At 43.7% G+C, this 24,780-nt stretch overlaps 2 protein-coding genes across 3 annotated transcripts in view; one reads left to right on the forward strand and one right to left on the reverse strand.

Annotated features, from left to right (window-relative positions):
• RAP1GAP2 (RAP1 GTPase activating protein 2) overlaps nucleotides 1-24,780 on the forward strand; it is a 318,779-nt gene that overhangs the window by 36,924 nt on the left and 257,075 nt on the right. For both annotated transcript variants that reach the window (XM_019493274.2, XM_059717108.1), the window contains exon 3: nucleotides 348-525. The gene's annotated coding sequence lies outside the window, so the exon portion shown is untranslated. The remainder of the gene's footprint in view (nucleotides 1-347; nucleotides 526-24,780) is intronic.
• Nucleotides 1-24,780, reverse strand: part of CCDC92B (coiled-coil domain containing 92B) — a 58,572-nt gene that overhangs the window by 30,586 nt on the left and 3,206 nt on the right. The window contains exon 2 of the mRNA XM_019493277.2: nucleotides 11,454-11,607. Within this exon, the coding sequence (XP_019348822.1) occupies nucleotides 11,454-11,607 (154 nt within the window). The remainder of the gene's footprint in view (nucleotides 1-11,453; nucleotides 11,608-24,780) is intronic.

Consider the following 24,780-nt stretch of genomic DNA (forward strand, 5'->3'; position numbering starts at 1 on the left):
CACCTAACTGACACAGCTACTTCCCTGGGAACCAATTACTATGAGATTTGTGATGACATCGTGAGAGTTGGTACGAAAGTCTGTGTGTGCCTGTATGTGCTTGTTTGCTGCTGCACTGCATGTCTGTGGTTTGCCCATGGTTTCTCACTCCATTTTCCTCACAACACCCCCAAAAGCACTGTACCCCATTGCCTGCCCAAGTGGGTATGTGGAGTGTGTGAGTACTGCCCTGACCCGTGGGCAGGTGAGCCATGCTTGGAAGATAAAGGGTGCAGACTTTAAAAACTCAGGGAAAGAAGGGTACATGTTTTAGTCCTGTCCTAACTGCTACCATTTCTTTTTCCTAGACCAACTGCCAGGAAAGCATCCTTTCACTACTCTGGTTGTGGAGGAAGTGAATAATAAAGCAGAGCAGTCATCAGCTCCTGAGTTTGTTGTGCCTTCTATGAATAGAAGATGGAAAAACCACCTTGTTGGGCGCTCGGCCTCGGTCCCTTCCACAATGAACGTGAAGGTCATTCAAAGGTAAGACGACATGTCAGAACTGATCCTCACACGAAAATAGCAAATGGTTGGAGTGTGGGTTGCACAAAACTTTTATGAAGCTTCTGGCGGATGGGAAATGGATCCAGAATGGAAAACACAGATAGCCAGATCTTTGATTTTAATAGGACTATGCTGATTTACACTGGCTGAGGACATGGCTCAGAATTGTGTTTCATAATAACTCATGTCATGTGCTGCTGCTATTGGACATTTAGGGATATATTCTGATTTCTGTTACTCCGCTGTCAATCCAGAGTAAATCCAGTGAAGTTCAGCTGGACTTCCTGGTGCAACTGAGGGTCAACTTTGCCTCTTTGGCTTTGTCCGAGTGGGATTTCATGAGATGTGCAAGGACAGGGCCTATTTTATATTGTGGCCCTGTTTGAACTGAGAATGGCTGTGAACGGTAAGATGGGCCAAGCCTGTACCTAAACTCCTTTTCGGAAGATCAGTAATAGTCAGATAACTATTTGCCCTTTTCACATCCCTTTACTGGGACAGGAACTCCAAAGTGCTTTTCTAAGCAGCAGCTCTGTACATACCACTCTTATCTAGAACCAGAAGCACAGCAAAATCTTGAGACAACCTCTCCATCACTACCCTAGTTTTGCAGACCTCAGAAGAGTTTAGATAAGCTTCAAATAAGCTTCCAATATTTGGATTGCTTATCTAAATGGAATGGAAACTCCAGCCCTAAGGCCTCATCTTGCAAAGCATTGAGCATCTTCAAAAGATTCCAGTTACTTTCATAGATTTCAGTGGTCATTTTGGGTGCAAAAGAATGCAGGGTGGAGTTAGTGATGCTTGTAACTTGAGCAATTTGAGATGCTCAAAAAGAAAGTGCTATCTAAGTCTGTGAGTAATAATGTGAATCAGAAGCCAATTGACTGACAACTCATAATTAAAAGAATTAACCCTCAACTCCTGATAACACTTACAAACATGCTTAAATTGCATATATTTGCACAAATGGATAGGTAGAACTGAGTGAAAATTTTCCGAAGGGATGTTTTTCTTTCGAATCTGCTGATTCAACGATATCAAAGCTGTTGTGGAAATGTATCATTTATGCTGAAATCTGTGATGAAAAATCATTGAAGCATTTTGCTTCACAAGGCTGACTGACTTACTTTTGATTTCCCCATCTGGGAAATATCCTGGTATACTGCGCTTATTGTAACACGTGCAAAATGATAAAGTCAAGAAAATTGCTTTGCTCTACCCAGAACAAACAAAGCTGCTCTGATATTTCCAAAGGGAATATTTTCAGAAGTTTTGGTTCATGGGGAATTTGGAATTTTCATTCAGATTTAAGATGAAAACAAACTTTTAAACTGCCAGAACTCCCTTGGTAATGGAACACCTTAGTTTTGACCAATTCCAATGAGCACTTCCTATGGACTTCCATTGGATGACTAGGGCATAAAAATATTGATGTATGTAAGTGTTTGCAGAATCTGGACCTAAGTGCTGTGATTTATTTATTACACATATTCATAGTCTCACATCAGCTAGGAGTCCTAGTCATAAACCAGGACCCTACACCAGCACCAGATCATTATGACATAATCAATTTGAGCAGGACGAGAGAGGTCATTAGTCATGTTAGTTTGATGCCAGGTAGAAGGCACCTCACTACAGGAGTTGGCAACCTATGGCCCACAGGCTGGATCTGGCCTCTGGAGCCATTGGAGCTGGCCTATGGATGTGGGGCTTTGGTAGGATTTGGTGGGGCTTCAGCTGCAGGTGCTCTCCCCCTGCCACCGTGGAGACAAGCAGTGGTGGCAGCTGCCCACCCACACACCTCTGACCAAGCCCGGGTCGTTCCAGCCTGCAGCCAGAAAAGGTTGCCTACCCCTGCCTTAGAGACTAACTGGGTCAGCGAGGAATGAGGGTCTAGGCTGTTGCCTACAAAAACTTATGCCTCTCAACCAGTTACAGCAGCATGCATTTTCTATAGCCATACAGCCAGTGAGTGACAGATATTTGCTTGGTGAGTGAGGCTGGGAAAATCCAACCTACTACAGTTAAACCAGACCCAACGTACAGCTTCCCACTTCAATGAATCCTAGTTAAGAACGACATGGCTATTCATTTTGACACGAAGGGCCTTCAGGGATAATCATAGACACTGTGCTACAGAAATGACTGCTCAGCCCAAGAATTCCATTTCTTTTCGTCTAACTAGCCTTGGGCTACAAAAACTATTTTATGCAGGTTGCCGATGGGCAGAGTTTTTTATAGTTTCCTTTTAACCCAGAAACCTTTACAAATTGTGTCTTTCTAGTTAATTATCACAAACCTCCCAAATATCAAGTAGCTGGGGAGATAAAGGGTGGGAGAGGGAAAGGAAAAAAAATCACAATTCCTTTGTTTCATTTTGTCTAAAAATGGGCTGAAATGGTTAATCGTTGTCCTAGATTTTTCTTTTAATCTTCTTTCAAGTTGACTCTAATCCTTCCCACTTGCACACCAAATGAGACTCTGCCACATTTCTAAACCTAAGCACTTGCCGTGATTTTTGAGGCCTCTGCACGTTTGTGTCTCTGTATAAATAATGGAGAACAAGCTGTCATTTCTGGAAGGCATGCACTACTCTCAGCTGGCCCATTGGAAATGAGTATGGACCATGTTATTTTTCTGAAGCTAAAATGAAAGGGCTGGAGTTTCAGGGATATTTCAAATCTAACACTGAAGCAAAGTACCCTGCTTTGGGATGAGACACTGGTCCCCCTGACCTTGAGTGCATCTGATCCTGAGGGTTATAGTACCTTCAGAGAGGATGTACTGTAGATACAGTAGAAGCTTTGGCTGCGTCTAGACAAGTGCAGACATTTGGTTTCCCAGGGACAAGAAGCAGCAGCACACTTTGTATGGCTCCTTGTCCTGCGGGAACACCCATACCACATGCCCTCTGGTGTGGCAGGTTACCCCGGGTAGGGTAGGGGAGGCTGGGGCCAGCAACTGTGCTGGGCCCAGCAGCCTTACTTGGGGTCCTGTGGACAGGGGAAGCTGTAGCCAAGGTGTTCCTGCAGCTGGGAGCCTGGCGGGCAGCTGGAGCATGGCTCCGGCAGGCCAGGCTCTAGTTTTGGGTGGTGTGCACTGCAGCTATGTGTGCTGCCCCGCTTTTTTTCTGTGTGGGTTTTTTTGACCCCAGGATCTCCTGGGGTAAAAAAAACCAACCCTGCACTGCAGGAAATACCTGAATGTGCTGTGCATGGCGTTGCAGATGGGTCTGCAGCACCACATACTATATGGGTGCCCTTGTCTGGATGCGGCCTTTGAGTGCTAGATTCAGGAGGAACACTATTTTGTAAAAGTGACTGAAGAGCTTTATGTATGAGCAGAGACTGCTGGCCTCTATAAAGGCTGAAAGGTTTGGGCCCTGTCTTTGTTAGTGGATCTTCTAAACTAGTCCCTTTGGGTCTGCATCAGTTTGTAAATCAGACTTCCCAATCAAGGGAAAATGATTGATACCCTGGCACAAGGAGGGAGAGCACTGTGCTTTGCAGGGGGCACATACTGAGTTGAGCAGGGGTGAACTCAGGTCTTTTCATTTGCAAGGCACTGGGGGAGAAGGCAAATGCATGACAGAAGCAATGCACTTGGTACAGACCCCATGGGAAGGAGAATTAGCAGCTCTGCTCAGACTTTCAGGACTTGGCTCCTCCTCAGTTCCTTTTCTGCAGCAGAATGAGAGCATCTGACAGGGCAGGTGCAGCTGCAGAGCGTGCTGGCAAGCACCCACATTTTATTTACATGCACGGTTTGAGTTTGTTAAGCAGCATTTTCTTTAAACCCAACCCGCAGTCCCTCTCCCTAGTATTAACCTCCCCCGTGCACTCATGGATCAGTAAGATAATCCATGAGACAGGGAGAGGGCAAGGCAAAGAAAGCAAGTCTCCCTGCCTCTTACTCTACCTCTTACTCTCCCAGTGTAGCTTAAGGAGGCTTTGACCAATGTAGGGCCCATGACTTGCGCCTCCCTGATTCACTGCCCACAATACAGTGAATTCAAGTTCAAATGCATCAGTACCATTTAAGGGCCTCATGTGTTTCAAAGCCTTGAAGTCCTTCCCTGCAAGTTCCTCTCCTTTCATTTGGCATCTTTTATTTAATAGTAAAGCAGTATAAACAATAAACCATCAGGTCTCTGGGGCTGGCAGTAACTTAATAGCGGGGTTAAGCAGAGGAACAGCTGTTCTCTGGTCGGGGGAAGGACTAGATAGCCTAACAATATAAACTCCACTTTAGCTCATGACCTTCTACTTTGTGAATTTATGCTGTTTGCTGCCCTCAGAGTAACCTGCATTGACTAAACTGCCTATAAATTACAGTGCAAAATTACCTGCTTGCTAAATTCAACCATATCTTCTGGCTAATTTGGGAAGCTCGGACTAGTTCCTCCTTTTGGCTATGTCAAAGAGAAATGAACACCCTTTTGCATGTTAGTGCTGATCTTTCCCAGTGGCACTGAATTTCAAAGGGAAAGACCTTAGAGCTACTAAATGATTAATTGCAACTTGCTTCCTACAAGCAGCTACTGATGAGACAACTTATTGCATGCTGCTGCTTTTTGAGACAGCCTAGCTTGTAAATTGGGGATCTGTTCAAACCCAGAATTTAACCTCCAACTTGTCAGCACTATGCTTTATTCCTAAGGAGGTGAATGGCTGCTTCACTTGGCGAGGTGTGTGAAGAGGGTAGAGTGAGTCCAGGTGGTAGAGAGACTGTGCTAAACTGATAGCTTTGTTAAAGTGACAATGAAAGTCCAGTTCCAGGTTAGAGACTGACTTAAGACACTGGGCCTGACAGGGAGAGAAAAAACCTCTATGTAAAGCAAATGAATTGAAGACAGAGGGTAGGATTTGTCAAGGAGTTGGAAGGCCCCTTTGAAAACCCAAGCTAGACAGCAGCAAAAAGCCAAGCTTGAGCAAGAACTTTGGTTAACTGGGCTCTCCAGAAATGCACAATAAAAAGAGGTGGAGAAAAGGTCTGCAAAATTAGAGAAAACAAGGCTTTCATTTATTGTTATACCAGGAAGAACTTAAATAATTGACAGTCCAGATTTTAGTTTTGATCGCAGTACTGCATGAGGATACCAGTTAACTATTCTTGTATATGTGGTCTTCATCATTCATCTTGGCTGATGGCTTGGGGCTTGCTTTTTTTACAGCCATCTAATCAGCTGACTTCCCATTCAACCAAAGCCCTACCCACCCCAAGATTTTGAATTTATAGGAACATTTCAGATGAGAGAGTCTGTCTCATGTTTGAAAAGAACTGAGGCAGATTTGGCCTGATTGAATCCTAACTTCACTGTGGGAATTGTGGTGGCCTGAGCTTCACTTCTGTGGTTTACACAATGATAACTGATGAGAACTGCTTGCACTTTTTAGCGTCTTTTTTCTGAGGATCTCAAAACATTTGCTAAAAGTGGTTCACAGGTGAGGAAACTGAGGCACAGTAAAATGAGGTGGCTTGTCCAACATTACATGTTGTGTGCATTTTAGAACTGAGAATTAAGTTCAGGGTCGATGTTTCCCAAAGTGGTTAGTGATTTTTAGACCTCAATCCAAAACACCTGAGTAGTAGGCAAGCTGATTTTAAGATGGTGCTGAGTACCTGCCCTCTGGAAAGCAGGTCTCTTTAACATGTCTATAACTGGGACCCAAACTGGACCCAAATGGTCTATAAGCTAATGCCTCAGGCTGGCACCTTTTGCTGTAATTCCTGGTCCATCCCTCCTGCGCCAGCATCGCTAGCACCGCCCCTCCTCCTTTTGTTCAGTAGTATTAGCAGAGCATGCTAATTACTGCCATAAGATTTGAGCTCATCTTCCAGGAACAGGAGTGAGATTGGGAGAAAAATAAAAGAGTCAGAACGATCCCATTTCTATTTTTGCTGCGTTTATGCGCACAAATGAAAATGGGAGTGGGAGAGAAGCCAATTTTTCTCTATAAGAAGCAAGATTTGTTCCAATACATGATTCACGCTATAGGGTTGCTAACATCATTTATCTCCCTGGTACCGTAAATATTGGATTGAGGGTTTTTCGGGCCAGCTTTTGAACCGACCCAGGGAAAGTGGTTTGTCTAATATAGCTTATTGGTTGTATTATTTATCTAGGAAAGATGCACCTTTTTTATCCCATTGACAGTTATTGTCTGAAACAGAATTTTGGAATTCTTCCATTCCCCTTTCTTCCCAATGGCAAACTAACTCTGTTTGGTAAAGCGCTTCCCATGAATATCCCTGTGACCACTGTGAAGGCTGTTAACCGGTTATAATTTATGACTTACTGCCAAGTATTCATTAGGCTTTCTTTAACCGACTGTTTAACTTTGTTTCCAAGCCAGAAATCTTGGACTTAGCCATGAACTTAACTTCCTATTTCCTTTCCAAAATTTTAACCATCAAAGCAGAGTAAAAGTGACACTGGCAAGATTAAGGGTCCAAAATGTATCATGCCTTGGTACACCTGAAATTTGTCATTGGCTAATAGTTGTTATCATTATCTAAGACAAGTCACAGACTGAGGTTTCCTGCAGAAGGCTCTCCATAGATTTATGGGTGCCAGGGAAGGCTTCTGGGGAGAGAAGCTGCAGTGTATTTGACAGATTGTACAGTACCTCACAGGAGGTATTTTTCCTTGATGTGTCATCATTGGGAACTCTGGTGCAACATTTCATCAATAGCAGAATGAAAAGCTCTTTTGGGTGAAAGTGCTGCTGAGACAATGATTTCTTTCTAAGCGAGAGAAAGGTGCATTATCAGAAACGACAAGCCAATAGCCTAATTGATTGTGAGGGAGGATCCATACCATACATTACACTTGGGAGCTATTTAGCAATTGCCACCCATGTCATAGAGTCTGCTGGAATCTGGAACATAGTAAGTTAAGACCAAGGCTGGTCTCAGTAGGGATTCTGGGTAGTGGGATACCAAAATGTGGTTGGTTCTAGGATGGACAGGAGGTTATATGATTCTCAACTGAAGGGTAAAGGCATCATTCAGGTATTGTGTCCAGTTCAGCCTAGAATAGTCATGGCTAAAAGCTGCCCCCCTCATATGTCATATCAATGGTCTGTGCAACATAAGACACTTGTGTTTCAGGCTGGTTCTTCATCACTCAAACCACTACAACAAATGGTTCCCCTTCTTGGAATTTCATCCAGAGTTAAACAGACCCTGGGCTCCTTCAGGACAAAGCTGAAGTCCTGGTGAAGCATGTAGAAGCTGACAATGCTGCCATCTCTGCTGTACATGATTTACAGATGAAGTGAGCTTCATGCTGGGTTGGCACGTAGGCAAGGGAGAAACACAGATCTTCACGGGGCACATCTACATGAGACACTTTACTTGAGATTAGAGCAAATTACTGTGCAGTAAGCATCACCGTCTACACGTGCAGATGCTTGCCGCACAGTAATCTGCTCTAATCACAAGTAAATTTGCTACCTGTAAATACAAGTAGCAAATTTAACGGGAGAAATTACTGCTCAGTATGGCACATGTAGACGGCTGACTGGGAGTAAATGTGCTCCTGGTCATCTGAGCAGCTGGAGGCGGGAGATTGCTCCCTGCCTCTGGGAGCTGCCTGCTGCAGGGGCGGGCTTTGCCACTGGACCCTGGACCAGGACAACATTCCTGTGCCCCAGCAGCAGGGAGATCCTAGCTCCGGCTCCACATTTGCAGAGCAGGGGCTCAGAGATGATTGTTCCTAGCCCCAGCTCCACGATCTGGAGTGGGGGCTGGGAGAGTCTTATCTGGAAGAGGAATGGGGCAGGGGCTGGGAGCTCCCTGCTGCCAGGACAGGAGGATATTGTTCCCAGCCAGGCTCTGGTGGCGATGCCTACCCTGGCAGCAGGCAGCTCCCAGGGGCAGGGAGCAATCTCCCAGCCCCTGCCAGGAGACAGCTGTTTCCTGCCCCCCTGCTCCCTGCCAGTCGCTGGGCTACCATCCAGGGGGAGCCTAGAGCTCCCCTTGGTTGATGAAGGTGTCTGGTGCAGGGGCCGTGGGGGTGGAAGCGGGAGCAGATTTGCTGCCTATGGCAGCAGTCTGCTCCCACTTCCCCACACATGTAATACCTGCCTGGGGTGGGTTTACTCTAGAGTAAATTACTCAGTAAACCCACCATGGAGCATTTGCACATGTAGATATGCCCATGGATACATTTATATAGATTAGTAAGGCACTCAGACAGTAAGGAGATGGGTACAATGCAGAAACCTGGACAAACAGATACCAGTGGTATAACAGTCTTTGGAATAGGTCGTTATCTGCCAGAGATCAGCATAGCTGTACTGAAACCAATGGAACTGTCCTGATTTCCATGGGACTGGGTCTAGATGGGATCTCTGGGTCACTGAAGTCACTCTTCTTGTGCAGGTCACCACTTCATAGTCACATTCACATCCTTATCAAATTCCATCTTAAAACTAATTAGGTTATGCTAGCCCAAAATGAGGCTCTATCAGGGAATCGGGTAGTAGAAATGGTTGGAAGGAAATGATCCATTATATCCAAATATGGGATTGTTTAAACCAAAGGGTGTTTCCAAACATCCCAGCCTGATATTTTCATGTGTGCTCTATATCCTCTCATGTCTAGAAGTGCCATTTTTAGTTCTATTAAAAACCAGAACAGCAAAAGTATGACTATGGGTATGTCTTTGTTTCCTGGGAGCCACTTACAGAGGAGGAAGAAGAAAATGAGTAATTAGTCATTTGTGAATTACTGAAGCAGGATTCTGTAGAATTAGAATGAATTTTGGCAGTGGGAAGGAGGCGAGTGAATCATTTGATTGGAGCTAAAAAGCATATCTTGTAGATGATATGAGAATTTTAAACCAGATCTTTCATCTTCCAATCTCAAAAACTCCAGGTTCGCTTGAGGCTGTCAATGGGCCCCAAACTTGCCCATGCTGAAAATGAAGTCCCACCATTCCTAGCTTGTCCCCAGCTCTGAAAAGGGGGTGTAGTTTTTCTGGTTCTGGATTGAACCCTGAGGTATATTTGCTAAATATTATGATTTGAGAGCCTAGTAATTTTTTATTTTCTCTTCATTGCTGAAAGAGAAGTTGTGGACAGGAGCAGTAATTGCTGGCTGATATGCTTTGGCCTGTTTTATGCAGAAGGTCATATGTAGATGAGCACAGTGGCTCCTGAAAAGCTATGAATCTCTAATATTCTTAGAAAAATAGTTTTTTTCCCTTTTCAGAAAAGCTGTGGTGAGGACATGGGTGTATTGGGAAGGGGTTGGGGATGCTAGTTGCGAGATTTCTGATTTCAAGGGAGGCAATGTGGATTGGTGGCTAATGTGGTAAACTGGCACTAGGGCAGCTTGGGTCCTATTCCTGACTCTGTCACTTGCCTGCTGCATAGCCTTGGGCATGGCACTGCACTGCTCTGTGCCTCAGTTTCCCCGCCTATAAAAAGAGAGAATCCTGCTCATCTCTTAGGTAAAATGTTGTGCAATCTCCTGCTGAAGAGTGCTGTATAAGAGCAAGACATTTATTTTTAAGATGAATCCTTTAATTATAGTTTATATCTTTGCCTGCCATTTAAAATCTAGCCCTTGCTTTGCACCGTTTGCACAACTGAACGCTTAAATCCTAGGTAACAGAGACTCTGAATCTTGTGGAAAGGGTGGGAGGCTGCTTTGCAGCAGGAAGCAGGAACTGCAGCTTGTACTGCGATGTCTTGTTAAAAATTCATGCCAAGAAAAGATAATCAGAGAGGGGAGGTAGGGTGGGGAGAACTCTTGTATTTATGTGGCTGTCTTCAGAACCCATCCAGCAAGATGGGCAGAAAGCGACTCAAGCAGGCTGCCAATGGTGTGTGTTACTCCCCTGCTTCAGAGACTGGTATGGGGGTTGGGGAATTGATTGTACATTGCCTCATTGCAAAAAATAAAACAGGACCACATTTCTTGCAGTTCTGAAGTAGACTTTGGTATGATCTCACCCTTGTTGTTATCAATGGAGCTCAGCCGGTTCCCTGTCCTTAGGCTACTGGTGCACTGGAGAAACGATGAACTATTTTTATATCTTAATCAATAATCGAGAGACAAGATACCTTTGAAGGCACAGATCACTGCAGGAAGTGGCAGTATCATCTCTCTAGTTAATGCTTTTTCAGAGACCAGTGAATTACTACTCAGTGTGCAGCTAATGCAGTAAAGCTAATGCAAGATATAACGATAGTGATGAACATGGGGCGGCAACTGAACACTGGGAAAGCTAATCCTCTTTCAAGAAGTGCCTTGTAATCTAGTGCAGAATTAAAACAAAAGGATGGGTTTTTAATGATGGATTATAAGCACAAGCCCCTGTTTTATCTTGGATGCCGTCAGTAGACTGCTAGAATAAAAAATTGCCCAGGCTTTCTACCATGTGTCACAGCTAAGATAGCATTTGATCTTCCATCTTGAGATAAATGGTTCCTAGTGGATATTATTCAGCTGGATTCAGTCAGTTCATGGCACACCCTGGTTAGGATTCGATGAGCCTCTTTGTAAAAGGGAAACTGAGCCAACAGTGCAAGTGTTCAGGATTCAGGGTGCGCAGTACCTAGCTAAATCTGTGTGTGTGTAGAAAAAGTTGTTCAACCAGGAGATCTCAGAGTTTATGCAGCACAATTGCTCTGACTTTCTACATTCACGAAATAACACAGACAGGTAGGCTCTAGTTATAGAGATATATCCTCCTCTTTTGGCGTCTAAAACATATAGTGAGAGCCACTGGAAGGCTTACATGATATAAAGGGATACAGTCTAATTCCTACAGACTATAATGTGTATCACATGTTAGAGTGTGCAGTGCTTTGATGTCCATGTTATCTGTTTGATGGGAAAGTGCAGGGAGGTGTCACTACTCAAGGTTAGCCATGACCTTAAGAGCTCACCTGAGCAATGCTTCTGCAGTCGAAGGATCTCCAGGTGCAGGTCATGCAGCAGCTCCATCTGTTCCTTCTTCAGGAAGGCGATGTGTCGCTGCACGCTCTGGATCTGATGCTCCAGGGACACAGTCTCCATCGCAACAAAATTAACAGTCCAAGCCTAGAGGGAGAAGATGGTTCATGATCAGACATTCAGCCATGTGCTGTACTTGTGAGTCAACAGCTGAGGTGGGGATTAGCCCTGCAGCCTTTGCAGGAGACAGTTACAAAGGGAGTCTAATGATGCTTGAGAAAGACTGAGTTTCAGGTGCTCTTAATAATTTCTCTTTCTCACTCCATCTGTTGAATATACTTTAAATCCCTTTATCTTGATAGACCCCCCCGCCCCCAAGGCTCTACATTTGCAAGTAACATGGAGAAGACATAAATGTAGAATCAGAAAGTAAGTTATATATGTTTCAGCCTGATCTAGACAAGACACCTGAGGGGAGAGTGGATTGAGACAAAGGGCATGTCTACATATGCATTAACATGTTTTAGCTAATGCACATTAAATCTAGTACCTCCATTGTGAGGTACTAGGAAAATGCGCTTTAGCCTGTCGTAATGTGGATTAACTAGAGAGCACGGTTTTTAAGTGATGCTGAATGCGCATTAGCCTATTTTAATGCGCATGAACTAAATAGCACTGTTTTTTCAGTAACGCTTTAATGCGCATTAAAATAGGATAATGCACATTAAAGAGCATGTGTAGTCATGTCCAGCCTGGGAGAAGGCTGACATTGGAGGCTGGCAAAGGATTTGGGGATAGTGGAAAGGAGCTTGGAAGTTGGGAGGAAGGCTGGGACTAAGGGATTGAAAAGTTGGAACTCACTGGGGAGGGAAACCGGGAGTCAGGGAGGGAAGGGAGTAGAAGCTAATTGATGTAAGGAGATGAGGAGACAGAGTGAGCAGATTGGGACTGGCTGAGCTGCGGGGCTGAGTGGGATGGGAGGGACATGAATGTGACAAAAAGCCAGAGAACAGGGGAGACTGGAACTAGCACGGTTAAGGGAGATTGAGACAGAGCAAGGAGGGAACACAGAGACTGGCTGAAGAGCCTGGGAAGGGAGACTGGGACTGGAGCCAGTGCATCTGGGGAACTGTGTCTGAAGGGTGTGGGGAGAACCAGTTCAGAAGAGAAGCAGGATGGACTTCATGGGCAAAGATGCTGGGACATAAGAAGCTGGAACATATATATTAGTGGCAGAGACAGGTAATGGCTGCCCACGGAGAGAGAGCATAGAAAAGGCTGAGGGACTGTCATGAGGGTAGATGAAAGGGAGACATCAGAAAGGTGAGACATGCTGGGCAAAAAGACTGGAAGAGGATGAGAAGCTTGGGAAGTGTAGATTGGGAATGGGACAACGAGACATTGATAGTGAAGAGATAGGAGCGAAGTAGGAACTGGCTGGAGGAGACAGGGCAGAGAGGTCTATAATGGGGTCATCTGGACTTTTAAGGATCTCTAGTTGCTTAACAGAAAGCACCTAGGCTGGAGTTGAGAGGAGTGGGTGGTCCACAGGGTGCTCCCTTAAGAGAAGGAGAAGCAATTAAGCACTTTCCTGGGGTGGGAGCAAGGGTGAGAGCATTGGCGGCGAGGAACATGAGATCAGCGGATGGGGAGCAGCGGTGACAGCAGGCTGAGACAGAGATCAGAGTGGTGTTTCACATGACCAGAAGGGGAGCAAAGGCAGGTGTTGTCATACGATGCCAGAGATGGGATCTGACCCTTCCCCTGTCAAGGAGCGATGCAAACCCAGGGAAACTTTGGGGGTTTGGCGTGTTTTTTTTGGATGTGGCTTCAGTGACTCTTCCCCCGAAGGCAGGGAGGTAGGTATGTGATCTGGCTGCATGACCAAGTTTAGACCATAGGAGCTCCATGGAAGAGACTGAAGTGGGGAGAGTGCAATGTAAGGATGCTCGGGAGGAGATGCTCCAGATTGCCGAGTCAACTACAAAGCCAAGCTTACAGGTGTTTTGGGGGGGGCGGTCGGTGGAAGAGTCCATGCCGATTTGACCATAATACTCATCAGAGCTTGGCATGCAGTCCAGGGTTCGTACTTCACCTCCCCTCTGCAGGCAAAGTTAATGTGTCAGCCACCTCCAGTGCTTGTCCCTCTTAGAGCAACAGTGCATACAAGTATTTTGATTGTGTGACCTTTTCCTAAGGCTGGGGCCTAAGGGGAGGCAGCATTTATCAAGGTAGAGCAGTGGCAAGGGCTAAGATTGGGAAACAATCACCTGAGAGAGGCCAAGGTAACACTAGGGCTTGGGACATTTACAACTAGACAGGGCAGAGCACTTGAATCGGGACCTGACACCTGGGAAGACTAAAACCTTGGCAGAACGCGTGGGCAGCGCCCCTGCTCTTTCAGAAGCGGCTGCAAGTTCTCTAATGACCCTGGATAGTTCGGACATTGCTTTTATTTGAAGAAAGACTTATCTGGAAGTCCAATGGTGCCTCATACCACAACAGGACATTGTTTCAGGGCTGACTGATTCTGAGGTCAAGTATCTCCTGAATAACCCTCATCATTCATCCATTTCCCTTGGAGATATCCTGTCAGTCTACTGCTTTGCCCTTGGTTCGCTTCAGAGAACTCTGCGGGTCTTTTCTCAGCAAAAAATGCTGTCTTCCTCATACATCTTTCAGCCGTGCTTGAAAGCAGACAGACATTCTGGGGCCACGTTCATTACTGAGTGGAATTACTTCTGGGAGAGATTAACTCCGGAGCGGATTTAAACCACAGATGAATTTGGCTGTTGTTCGGAAAGCTGCATAGTCTGAATCAGTAGCTGCAGCAAAAGATCTAATGCATGAAAAAATACAATATGCTGAGTCTAACCCAGTCAGTGTTATGTGGCAAGGAGATTCGTGTTGTCTTATAGAGGAAGAAACATCTTCGCTGGTAATTTACACGACAGACAAGCGGTGATGTCAGTCCTGCTTCATGGAAGCTGAGTCCCTTGAGGTTATGGAGTTCATCACTACATGTTAATTGGTTCTGTAATGCAGCTGCATTAGCTCGCCTACCTGTGCTACTGCACAGCGGAGATAAAAATAAACCTTCGAAAGAATCCTTAATCCTGGGAAATACCATTTCTGACGGATGTGGCAACCATTATTATGCTATGCATAGAACCCAGAGGGTGGGAGAAACAATATACTTTATCTGTGGCAAACCACTGGGATGGTTTGGAGGATTTTTGCTGGTGAGGATACGAAGGCTGTTGCTGCATCTTTCTGTCACTGAGAAGTTATTTCTATTTCCTTATTCATCTACATCTGCCTTTCTTTTTTTTTGCCATAACGATTTCAAAGTTAAACAAATGCCTGGGATCATTTACAGAATGAGAATGTCTTATTTTGTACATTTTAATCCAATTCCCCCTTCCTAAATCAAATACAAATGCATTTAAACTTGATTCCAAAGATTACTAGCAGCATCAGAAAGCTTGACAATCCCTCCCGCGCCCTGGGCCTCCCATCAGTTTAATGCTTTCTTGCTGCTAATAAACGAACAACCCGTGAAAGTCCTAAAAACAGGCCTTCCATGCTGTTAATATTTTACAGAGGAAAATCAGGCTCCAAAGCTAAATTAATGTACTTACCTGTAGAACTGTTATTGTGATCATCAGCACAGGCACTGATGACTAGGTAGGCACTGGAGTGGACTTGTCTAGAACTAATAGTTTGCTGCTCCACAGCGCTTTCCCCCCAAGGATCTCATTGCACTTTATGCACTTCATTAATGCAGCTATGCAATACCCCATGAGATCGGCAAGTAATTTTATCTCCAGTTTACAGGAAACTCAGCCACAGGGAGCTAAAGTGCATCTCAACTCATACAGCTGAGAAGAGAACCCAGGAGTCCTGAGAGCCAGACCTCTGCTCTAACCACTAGATCATCTCAACCCAAATGCAGGACAGTTTACTTTATTAAGGTTTCCTTTTTTTTTTTTTTTTTGGGGGGGGGGGGAGATGGCTGGGGCCTTACCAACCCTTCGTAAACCTATCCAGGCATTTGGATAGCATGATATATATTTGCAGATAGGCAAACAGACAGCGGGGAAGGTTGGTTTATCCTGGGAGAGGGTAATGGACACAGCTTCCTTGCATCCCCAAACTGTCTGGAGCTGAAGGATCCACAGAGGAAGGAATCTCTCCATCCATCTGGGCTCCAGGGTACCCTTTGGCTTCTTTATGGGGATACCCCAGCAGCAAGGCTCCTTCTGCTCTTTATCTGCTTGTCCTTTCCAGGGGTGCAGCATTCACGGTGCAAACACGTCCTATTTTGGAGAGTGGGCTGAGCTTTAGCTGTGATGACTGTCATCTTGGTTAATGCACTAGGGGTTAAACTAGGGACCTGCAGAAATAAGAGCATGAGCTGCTACAATTTGAACTAAATAGTCATGGCTCAGTATCTGGGAGCTGGACCAGGCTCATAGTCTCTAAGGAGTTCTGATGTACACACCCATGTTTGAGTTACCTGTGCTGCAAAGAGAGGCTGGTTCCCTTCCTTTGGGATCCATCCCTTAGAACGGAGCAGCCCCAAGTGCTGTGTTAATTTTGAGGGCCAGCTGGGGTTTTTTGGAAAGAGAAGGCCTCCTCTTCAGCACCAGTTCCATTGTCTGTGGATCCCAGAGCATTTCTACTCCTTTTAACAAACTTTTCCCTCCAGGAGGGTCCCTGTATTAACTATTCAGCAGGTTTACACCAGCTGGAATCTGCGTTGGCAGTAGGTTTATTAAAGACACTACCAAAATGCAGGCCATTTTCATGAACAAAACTGCCAAGAAGCCTTTCAAGCACTGAGGAGTGCAGTCTGAGATTGTCCAAATTACTTAGTATTGCTTAAGCCCTCTCACTGAAAAATTTCCCCTTGACTCCAGCAGGAAGAGGCTTAGATACTAGTGCTGAGTGCTATTGAAAGTCAAAGCCTTTATCCATTATTATTTTGATGACTGATGGAAGCTTGCATTGGTTTAGGAAGGACTGAAACAGGTAAGAGGGACTGAAATGAGTAGACCTAATTGGTGACACTGCAAATGTGTTGGCAAGTTGCTTAATGCCAGGAGCAGCAATTAGCCATCATGTAAATAAATAAGTGCATAAAGACATAATGTTCCCTCCGATTTCTGTCCTGCTTGAGGGATCAAACAGGAATTACTCACTATTCTGGTTCAATAAGAGGAAAACTAGGCTTTCAGTTCTGATCACATTCATGCTATTTAAATACATAGGGTTATTCTAGATATAACTCCAGGTTGCTAAGATTAGAATCTAGCTTTGGGGCTGTACAGGAATCTGGGTAAAGCCAAAAATAATGGGATGTGGATATCTCCAAATACAGATGACTATCTTGGCATTTGTGGTTGCTTTTCATTAGCTCCTGACATGCCCCTGGGAATCATTTATGGAAGCAAAATAAAAATTTAAGCTGTTTCTTCCATCTAAGAAATGAACTACTGTGAGCAGACCAGATTGTGCACCCTGTAAACGGCTCAGAAATGCACTCAAACCCTGTGAGATGTGTGACCATTAACTACCATACTTCTTTTAATATAAGCCATACTTTTAAAAACCTATTCATTAAAACATATTTTTAGACATTTTGTCTAAGAATGGCCTATGCCTGGAATTGCAAGTAAGGAAAAAAAAGTAACAAAAGATCTTCTGTGCAGCACAGAAGCTGTATCTTTGTAAGCAGGTCTTTATCGAATGCTTTGTTTTTTTCTTAAACTGAGTGTTGGGAAATTTGAGTGCATCTTAAATTCAAGGACATCTTATATTGGAAGGAATATGGTATGCAAAAGGCTTGATTCTCATTAAAGGTCACTTTAAACTGTTTTGAGAAGTATAGTTTACCCTCACATCTGGTCTAGGCCAGTATAAAGTGATTTTAGTGTAAATGAGATGCAGGCCTCAATAGTGCTTTGCCTATTTATCCGTGCACGTCTAGACCAAAGGTCCAGATGCTCCATGTAGAGGGGTCATGCCCTGGTGGTTATACAGTCCTTTACATTCTGACAATTTTTAAACCTATAAGAAAAAATATCCAGCTCTGTATTCAGTTTCTCAGTCATTTCTATTTTAGTTGTCCTTATTCTCTCTACTGAAGTACCTCCCTTTTAGCATAGTCTAAAAAAAAAAAGATCAGGTGTATTTTTGCCCCATTCAGCATTAGCACAGAGGCTAACAAATCACCAAGCTCTGACTTGTCTAATAATTTACTACTGACACATTAACGAAAAGAGTGAGCAAAGCTCAAAGCCCTACACAGTAATGACATGCAACAATTTCAGCTGAGCTGGCATTTCTCCTTTGTTTGCAACCTCAGAGATAGCATTCAGTAAGATTTTGTTAAAGAGGTGGGTATTTATGTGCGGTAGCTAAGAAAGCCATTGTTTTTTAGTGGTTTCTGTGATATAAAATTGGCTTGCCCATAAATTCCCAGAGCTTCCTTATTGTCCAAGCAGGATAAGACACTGCAAAAACAAATCATGCTGCAGGAAAGAGCCAAAGTCGCTTCTCTATTTTGGTGTAAATTCAGACTAATTCCACTGCCTCTGGATTTATAGCAGTGCAACAAGAAGAGATATATTAAGTTTTGGAACCCTTTTTCAAGCAAATTTGTGGGAACCATATCTCTGGACTCGTAAAAAACTAGGTGGGACAAAGCATTTCTACTCAAGTGTTGTTTTCAATCATATTGTTTTGTCCAATTGAAATGTCTGTAGAGTCTATCAGAATTGCTTGAAAACTTTCTATTGAGCCATGTATGTGTATACACACACACACACACACACACAATATATATATATATATATATATATATATATATATATATCACACACACACACACACGTATATATAGCTATATATATATATATATATAGCTATATATACTGCTGAAAATGAACCTTTTATTAAAAGAAAACTTGTTCTGCTTAATTTTTTTCTGAATATAATTTTTTTACTTGATGAAAAGAGCTGAGAAAGCACATTTTCTGGTAGTTCAAACACTGATTTTTCTTTTCTAGTAAAGAAATGCATCTAATGTTTCTCAGCAAAAATTAGGAGTGGGCGAGTAGAGGGGGCATGAGACATGCTATGGTTTCTTTCAACATTTTTCATGGGACATACTGGTAGTTACCATTTTCTGACCACCTTTAGCTTCTTGCACCATGACTCCTACCATGTTCCTTGAGCAAGGGTCCCCTGGCCTGTACTGTGAGTGACTGGTTAGTGTGAGGCAGAGGTTTTGCTTTTAGTTCTGAATATGAGTGGCCATTCTCATCCTGCAAACTCCATTAACATGGGGAAGCAGCGTGGCCAAGTGGCTACAGCACTGGGCTGGTACACAGACACAGGTTCTGTTTTTGACTTTGTTGCTGCCCTGCAAGATGACGTTGGGCAAGTCATTTCCCCTCCCAGTACCTCAGTTTCCTTCTCTGTAAATGGGCGTAATATGCTTTGAGATCTGATGCCAAGGGGTCCAAAGCCACAGACAAATTTTAAAAGATGCCTTTTGTTCCTTTGACTAGCACAAGGGCTGACATAGTTCATACCCTGAGTTGGCAAGGCATTCTTCCAGCACAAACGAGATGCAAATGTCCAGCTCCTAACTGATCATTTGAAAATCTCTTTCCTAAGTAAGTTGTTGACTTCACTGGGACTCACTTGCTTAAAGAGCTTTTCACAACCCAGGCCCTAGATCTGGATGTTTTTCTTCACAGCTTTGTTCTAGAAGTTTTAGGTAGCTGCCATGTCACCAAGGGACTTGAGAGTGATTTTTCCCATACACGTTAATGAGAATGAGAGCAGCATGTCAGTGTAACAGGAGCTGAGCTCACCACGGCACAGTCTTGCTGCTGTCTCAGTGCAGACAGAACAGAAACGGGAGCTGGAAATGTTCTCTCAAGTCATCCTCCACGCTGGCTGGTAGGCAATGGCTCCTTCAGACTGCATGGAGACACAGTGACTAGGGATAGGGGATACCAGCATTGTCACCATCAAGCTATCTGAGGGTTGCCAGTACACCACTTTGACAAGCCCTAAATCCACTCTTACATTTTTTTTCCAATAGGTTCCATTTTTAAGACCTAAATCTGTATTCTCTGTATTTATTAAGCATCTATATATTATGGGTAACAATGCTAGGGCCAATAACATTTACCAAGATTGGAATCGAGTTTTGACTTTCCAATAACATTCATAACCTATTCAAGTGTTTATTGTATTAGCAGAACCCTGTGACTGAATTACTGTCCATCCATTAACCTGCAGGGATTGCTGAAGAATTTATAAATCCGATTCTCAGTGATTGATAATCGGTTAATTTCTTTTCTCTTTTCCTTTGATGTGAAGTAGCAATTGCAATAATTCTTTGAGTGCTGGAGCAAAATACATGCAGGTAAATGGTTGATTCACATATTGTTTAACTGCTGTGCCATGTTTGTGAGATGACTTGTGAAACACTGGAAGCTTTCTATAGGTTACCTTGAAATATTCTTGATGCAAAAACACTTTTTGTAAGTGCCTGACTAATGCTTATTGCTGTTGGTTGATTGATAATGCTTTACAGTTCAGGCCAATGATCTCAACGGTCTTTGTCTTGGGGGTCTCAAAGTTTCTGTTTTAGAGATAGAAAGGCTGAGTCACAGAGGTCCAATATTCTGAAATGCTGAGCACAAGCACCGACTACAGTTGAAGCGGTGAATGCTTAGCAGCCACTGGTAATGAAAAACCATTGCAGTGCCCAGAAAGTAGGCAGGTAGAGAGGAAGGTCTTCTGCTTTAGATACAGGATCCTTTTTCACAACCCCATTCTTAGTTTAAAGCAGTGGGGACCAATCTTTCTGGCAGATGTGCTACAAGGTAAGCCCCATGCCCTCCCAAGTGCCACTCTGATCCCCTTCCCATGCCCCAGCTGTTGCTCTGCTTTCTGCTCCCTGCTCTCTGTTGCTGTGTTCCCTGATTTCCTCTGCAGTCTGCCATGTGCCACACAGAGGCTGTCAGTGCCACTTGTGGTGCATGTATGGTGGGTTGGCCAACCCTGGTTTAAAGCATCTCCATCACTTAAGTCTACAAACTGAGGCTGGCTGGCTGTTTGAATGCTCTCACTATTGGACTCAAATCATTCATTCTTCTTGAGAACATTAGATTCTTCTTGAAATCACACCTGGAAACACAACACATTTATGTTTTCCCTGTGTAAGTTATACCGAGATCCAGGACAGACAGGTCTGCTTGCAGCTGGCATTACAAGAACATTTCACTGATAAGTGGAGAAGGACCAGATAATAGCTTGTTTGCCTATAGCAAACTGCTACCCTGCAACACAATGGGCTTAGGGCCCTAACACCAGCATAGCTTTACTCCCAGATTTTCCTGGGGTAATTCTACATTGGATTCAAGCTAACTGCACCTGAACAGTGGTTTACATTGTCTGTCTGCTCCTTGTTTCCACTGATGCAACTGTCCAAGCCCATTACTATCAAAGCTACTTTCAATAAAGCAAGAAACGAAGGACTCTGAGGGAGCTACCTTTTGGCCATTTTCTTAGGCGCAGCTTCAAATGGATTCATATTCTTATTTAGTTTCCACTTACAAGTCTTTAACTCATTCAAGGCGAGAACCATCACAGTAGTGCATCAACTGTTGCTCAGGGCAATAAAGTCCAAATGGAAATAAACAGAAACCTCAGGGAACTTTTACCTTTACAAACTGCTAGTCACAATCTATGGGATATTACACCAGAATAAATACATTCACTTCTATGGAGATAAACTTCACTTTCTGCACAGTGGTATCTGTCTATCCCAGGTCTTTGGTAGCCATTACCATAGTATCTGTGCATCTTGCCATCTTTGATACAAAGTATTTATCCTCAAACACCTTGGTGAGGTAAGGAAGTGGTATTGGCTTCATTGGATAGAAGGGGAATTGAGGCACAGAGAGGTTAAATGACCTGCCTACGGACACAGAGCAAGTCTGTGGCTGAATGGAGAAAGGAATGCAACTTCTATGCCAGTGTCTTGATCACCGAAGACCATCTTTGCTGTGTCCTCTGCAAACATACAGTTTTCTGGCTTCAGCTCATGTGCCAATTAAGATAATAGCACATTACAGTCGATCTCCCTACCTTCTGTGCCCTCTGCCTCATAATCACAGTTCTTTCTCCCTCTGCTCACACATCAGGGATAATGTGCATATTCTACTGGTCACACAGTTATCAAGCTATCTGTTTAATGAGAACCCATTTGGTTTTCTGGGTTGCTTCTAACTGTGATTGACAGGATAGTTAAATCTGGGAAGTGAAAAGGACTGTCATGCTTTTCAGTTCCATGAGGCCTATTGGGACTGCTAGTGTTTGTCCAGATGCAGGATAAATTAATCAAAATCTAGTTCGGGCTAAAGAAACCTGGTTAGATCATTATTGCAGCTGCAAATTCATCACCTCACTTGGGGCCTAAGTCCCTCCTACTAAGTAAGACCTTTCTATCTGAGTTCAGGGAGGTGCTGTTTAATATACCAAGAGTGGTAGACATGGAGTATGTCTACACAGTGAAATGAAGGTGTGACTGCAGCCCATGCTAACCCATCCCTGCTTGCTTAATCTTGCTAGCACAAAACAGCAGCATTGAAGGAGCCTTTAGAAGTTGTTAGTGGCCAGAGTATATACCTTAAGGTCTCTGGAGGTCTGTACTCTGGTTGCTGGTTTGTACTAAAGCTGATGCCACCATGTTTTCACCAGTAGTGTACTGCTGGCACATGGTAAAATCATACTCTGATTGACATATTTCCTTTCACTCTGTTAGACATGTTGTTGGATCTTTGATGATTGGAAAAATGGTACTTTTAGCATCTTTCTTCTGTGCCTACAACTCTTTCCTTTTCCTCCATGTTGCTCACTTTTAGGAGATGGGTATCCAGAACCCATGTCCTAAAATATTTCAATAGTATAAGAGTGATGTTGTATCTGTGATGGTCCAGAAGTTATATGAGAGCAAGGATTTCTTAGGGTGATAGATTTTATTGGACCAGCTATGTAGTTGGGATAGAGTTAGACAAGCTTTCAAATGCAAGGCAGATGAAGAATGCCTTGCATTTGAAAGCTTGTCTAACTTTATCTCAAACCATAGTTGGTCCAATAAAAGATATCACCTTAAGAAATCCTAAAGTATTTCAGGATCTCAAGATTCATATAGATTCATAGTGAGAGTTTCAGATACACCTAACCAGATTAACTGTCCAATTCCTCTAGAAACCAGTGGGAGCTGCCTAGACACCTCCGGGGGTTTTCCAAAGCACTGACCTGCATTATTAAATATGAATGCCCTGCTGAAAATCTGGTCCTCAAATCCCACAGAAAGTGAAGAGAAGTTGGGTGCCTCACCCCTTCAGACTCCTATGAAATTCTCCATCTTGCTATCTGAGTAGAAGCCAAGGTCATATGATAGATTTTTCAAGTAATATATTACCCTGAAATATCTGCACTCTCAGATAGGGAATGTGGAAATGGGTTTCTGGAAACATATTGTACTGTGTTTTTTTTTTTTTTTTTAGGAGAATGGAAAGTGAATTTCCATCTCTTTGTTGTCAGCTAAACAGTTCCTCATTTGTGAAATTCACCCACAATTTGAAAGCTTAAGTGATGCCTGTGGTCAATGCTGACTATTTCTTCTTAAGGAGCTTGAAGAGTCTCTGTCTCTTCATTCTGTATTGACAAAGTCCAAGGTGTCCACTGTACCTGGTACCTGAACCCATACAACTGAACTCAGTGGGAATTTTGCATAGACTTCAATAGTCTCAAGATCAGGGCCTTACAACAGAGGTTTGACTGATCAACAAATTAAAAACTGGCCCCTTGCATACATGGACTCTTGTGCCCTTTCCCTTTTGTAACACTTTCCAGTCCTTCTGGTCTCAGGATGGTGGTTCAAACTTTCAGAAGACATTTAAACACTGAGGGAAAACCCTTCTGCTATCATAGATTCTGGGATGCTGGTCTCAGGTATCGTTTCAAAATACATCTAACTGAGACACCCACGTCCCATTTCTACAAATGACTCAGGCAGCCAGGTTCCTAAGTCCCACTGACTTTCAATGAAACTTGAACTCCTAAGTTACCCTTGAAAGCAGTCTTCCTAGGGGGTCCACGTAGGGTGTGAGACCTGTGATTCATTCCCTAGCATCTCCCCTGGTTGACTTTGGGCAAGGCACTTAGGGAGAGACTTTAAAAGTATTTGAGGGCCTAAATATCTTTAAAAATATTTTGAAGCCCTCTTCTATAACATGGAGGTAGGCTTAACTGATAAAGTCCAAAATATATGCTGTAGTTTTGGGGGTGCTGAGCTCATGTAGTTCATACTAGAATGTGTGTGTGTGTGTGTGTGTGTGTGTGTGTGTGTGTGCACATGCATGTGTGTGTGTGTGTGTGTATGCATGTGTGCATGCACAACCCTCCTGACAATAAAACTGTGCACTTAGGTGCAAGAACACCAACCTCAGGCCCCTTGGCTTAAACATTTTGGTCCAAAGTTTCCATACTTTAATTGATCATTAGAGGGGCTGCACTTTTTTATCTTTGAGAACAGGTTCTGTTGTAAAGTCAGGTTCTTTGAAATGCCAGCTTTTTACTAGGTAAATAATAGATGAAGTGAAAGGTCACTGTCATGTCTTTCGTATACACAGAAAGAGGAATGTGGGTCTCAGCGTATATTGATTGTACTGTAAGGGAAGAAAAGAAATCTGGAGCCACTGTGTGAACCTGCTCTGAGGAGTGGAGGGGCGCGGTAGCAAGAGGTGGAACCTCCCACTTCAGATTGGATTGTGATCCATACTTAGCTCATCTGGCCAACAGTTAAATGTATTTGCTATAACATGGTCTAAGCAAAATGACTTTGATCTCCATCCAGGTTCCACTGGACAAGTAAAGCCACTTTGTTATTAATCTAAGGCCCTTTGTTTCAATCTGGCAGCTTCAAAGGGGTTTTGAATGAATGTAATTCACTCCCAATTTAGAGCCCCCCTGTGCTTCACGGGTAAGTACAAAGGAACCTGTGTGTCAGTGTGAATGTGGCTTGTAGTATCCGCATTACCAGTAATTAATACAGATATTAATAGGAAGCACTTTGCCATTTTCAAAGCTCCGAGCAGAAAGGTGTCTCGGCTGGCACTAATGACTGTTCCTGTTGGCAGGCTCAGCAGAGGGATTTGCTGGGCATGCAGGATGAGCACTGATCTTGGCTTGGAGCGGATCCTTCCTCGACAGCGCTGAGAGCCA

Source organism: Alligator mississippiensis, chromosome 14 (assembly GCF_030867095.1).
Source record: "Alligator mississippiensis isolate rAllMis1 chromosome 14, rAllMis1, whole genome shotgun sequence".
Lineage (NCBI taxonomy): Eukaryota > Metazoa > Chordata > Crocodylia > Alligatoridae > Alligator > Alligator mississippiensis.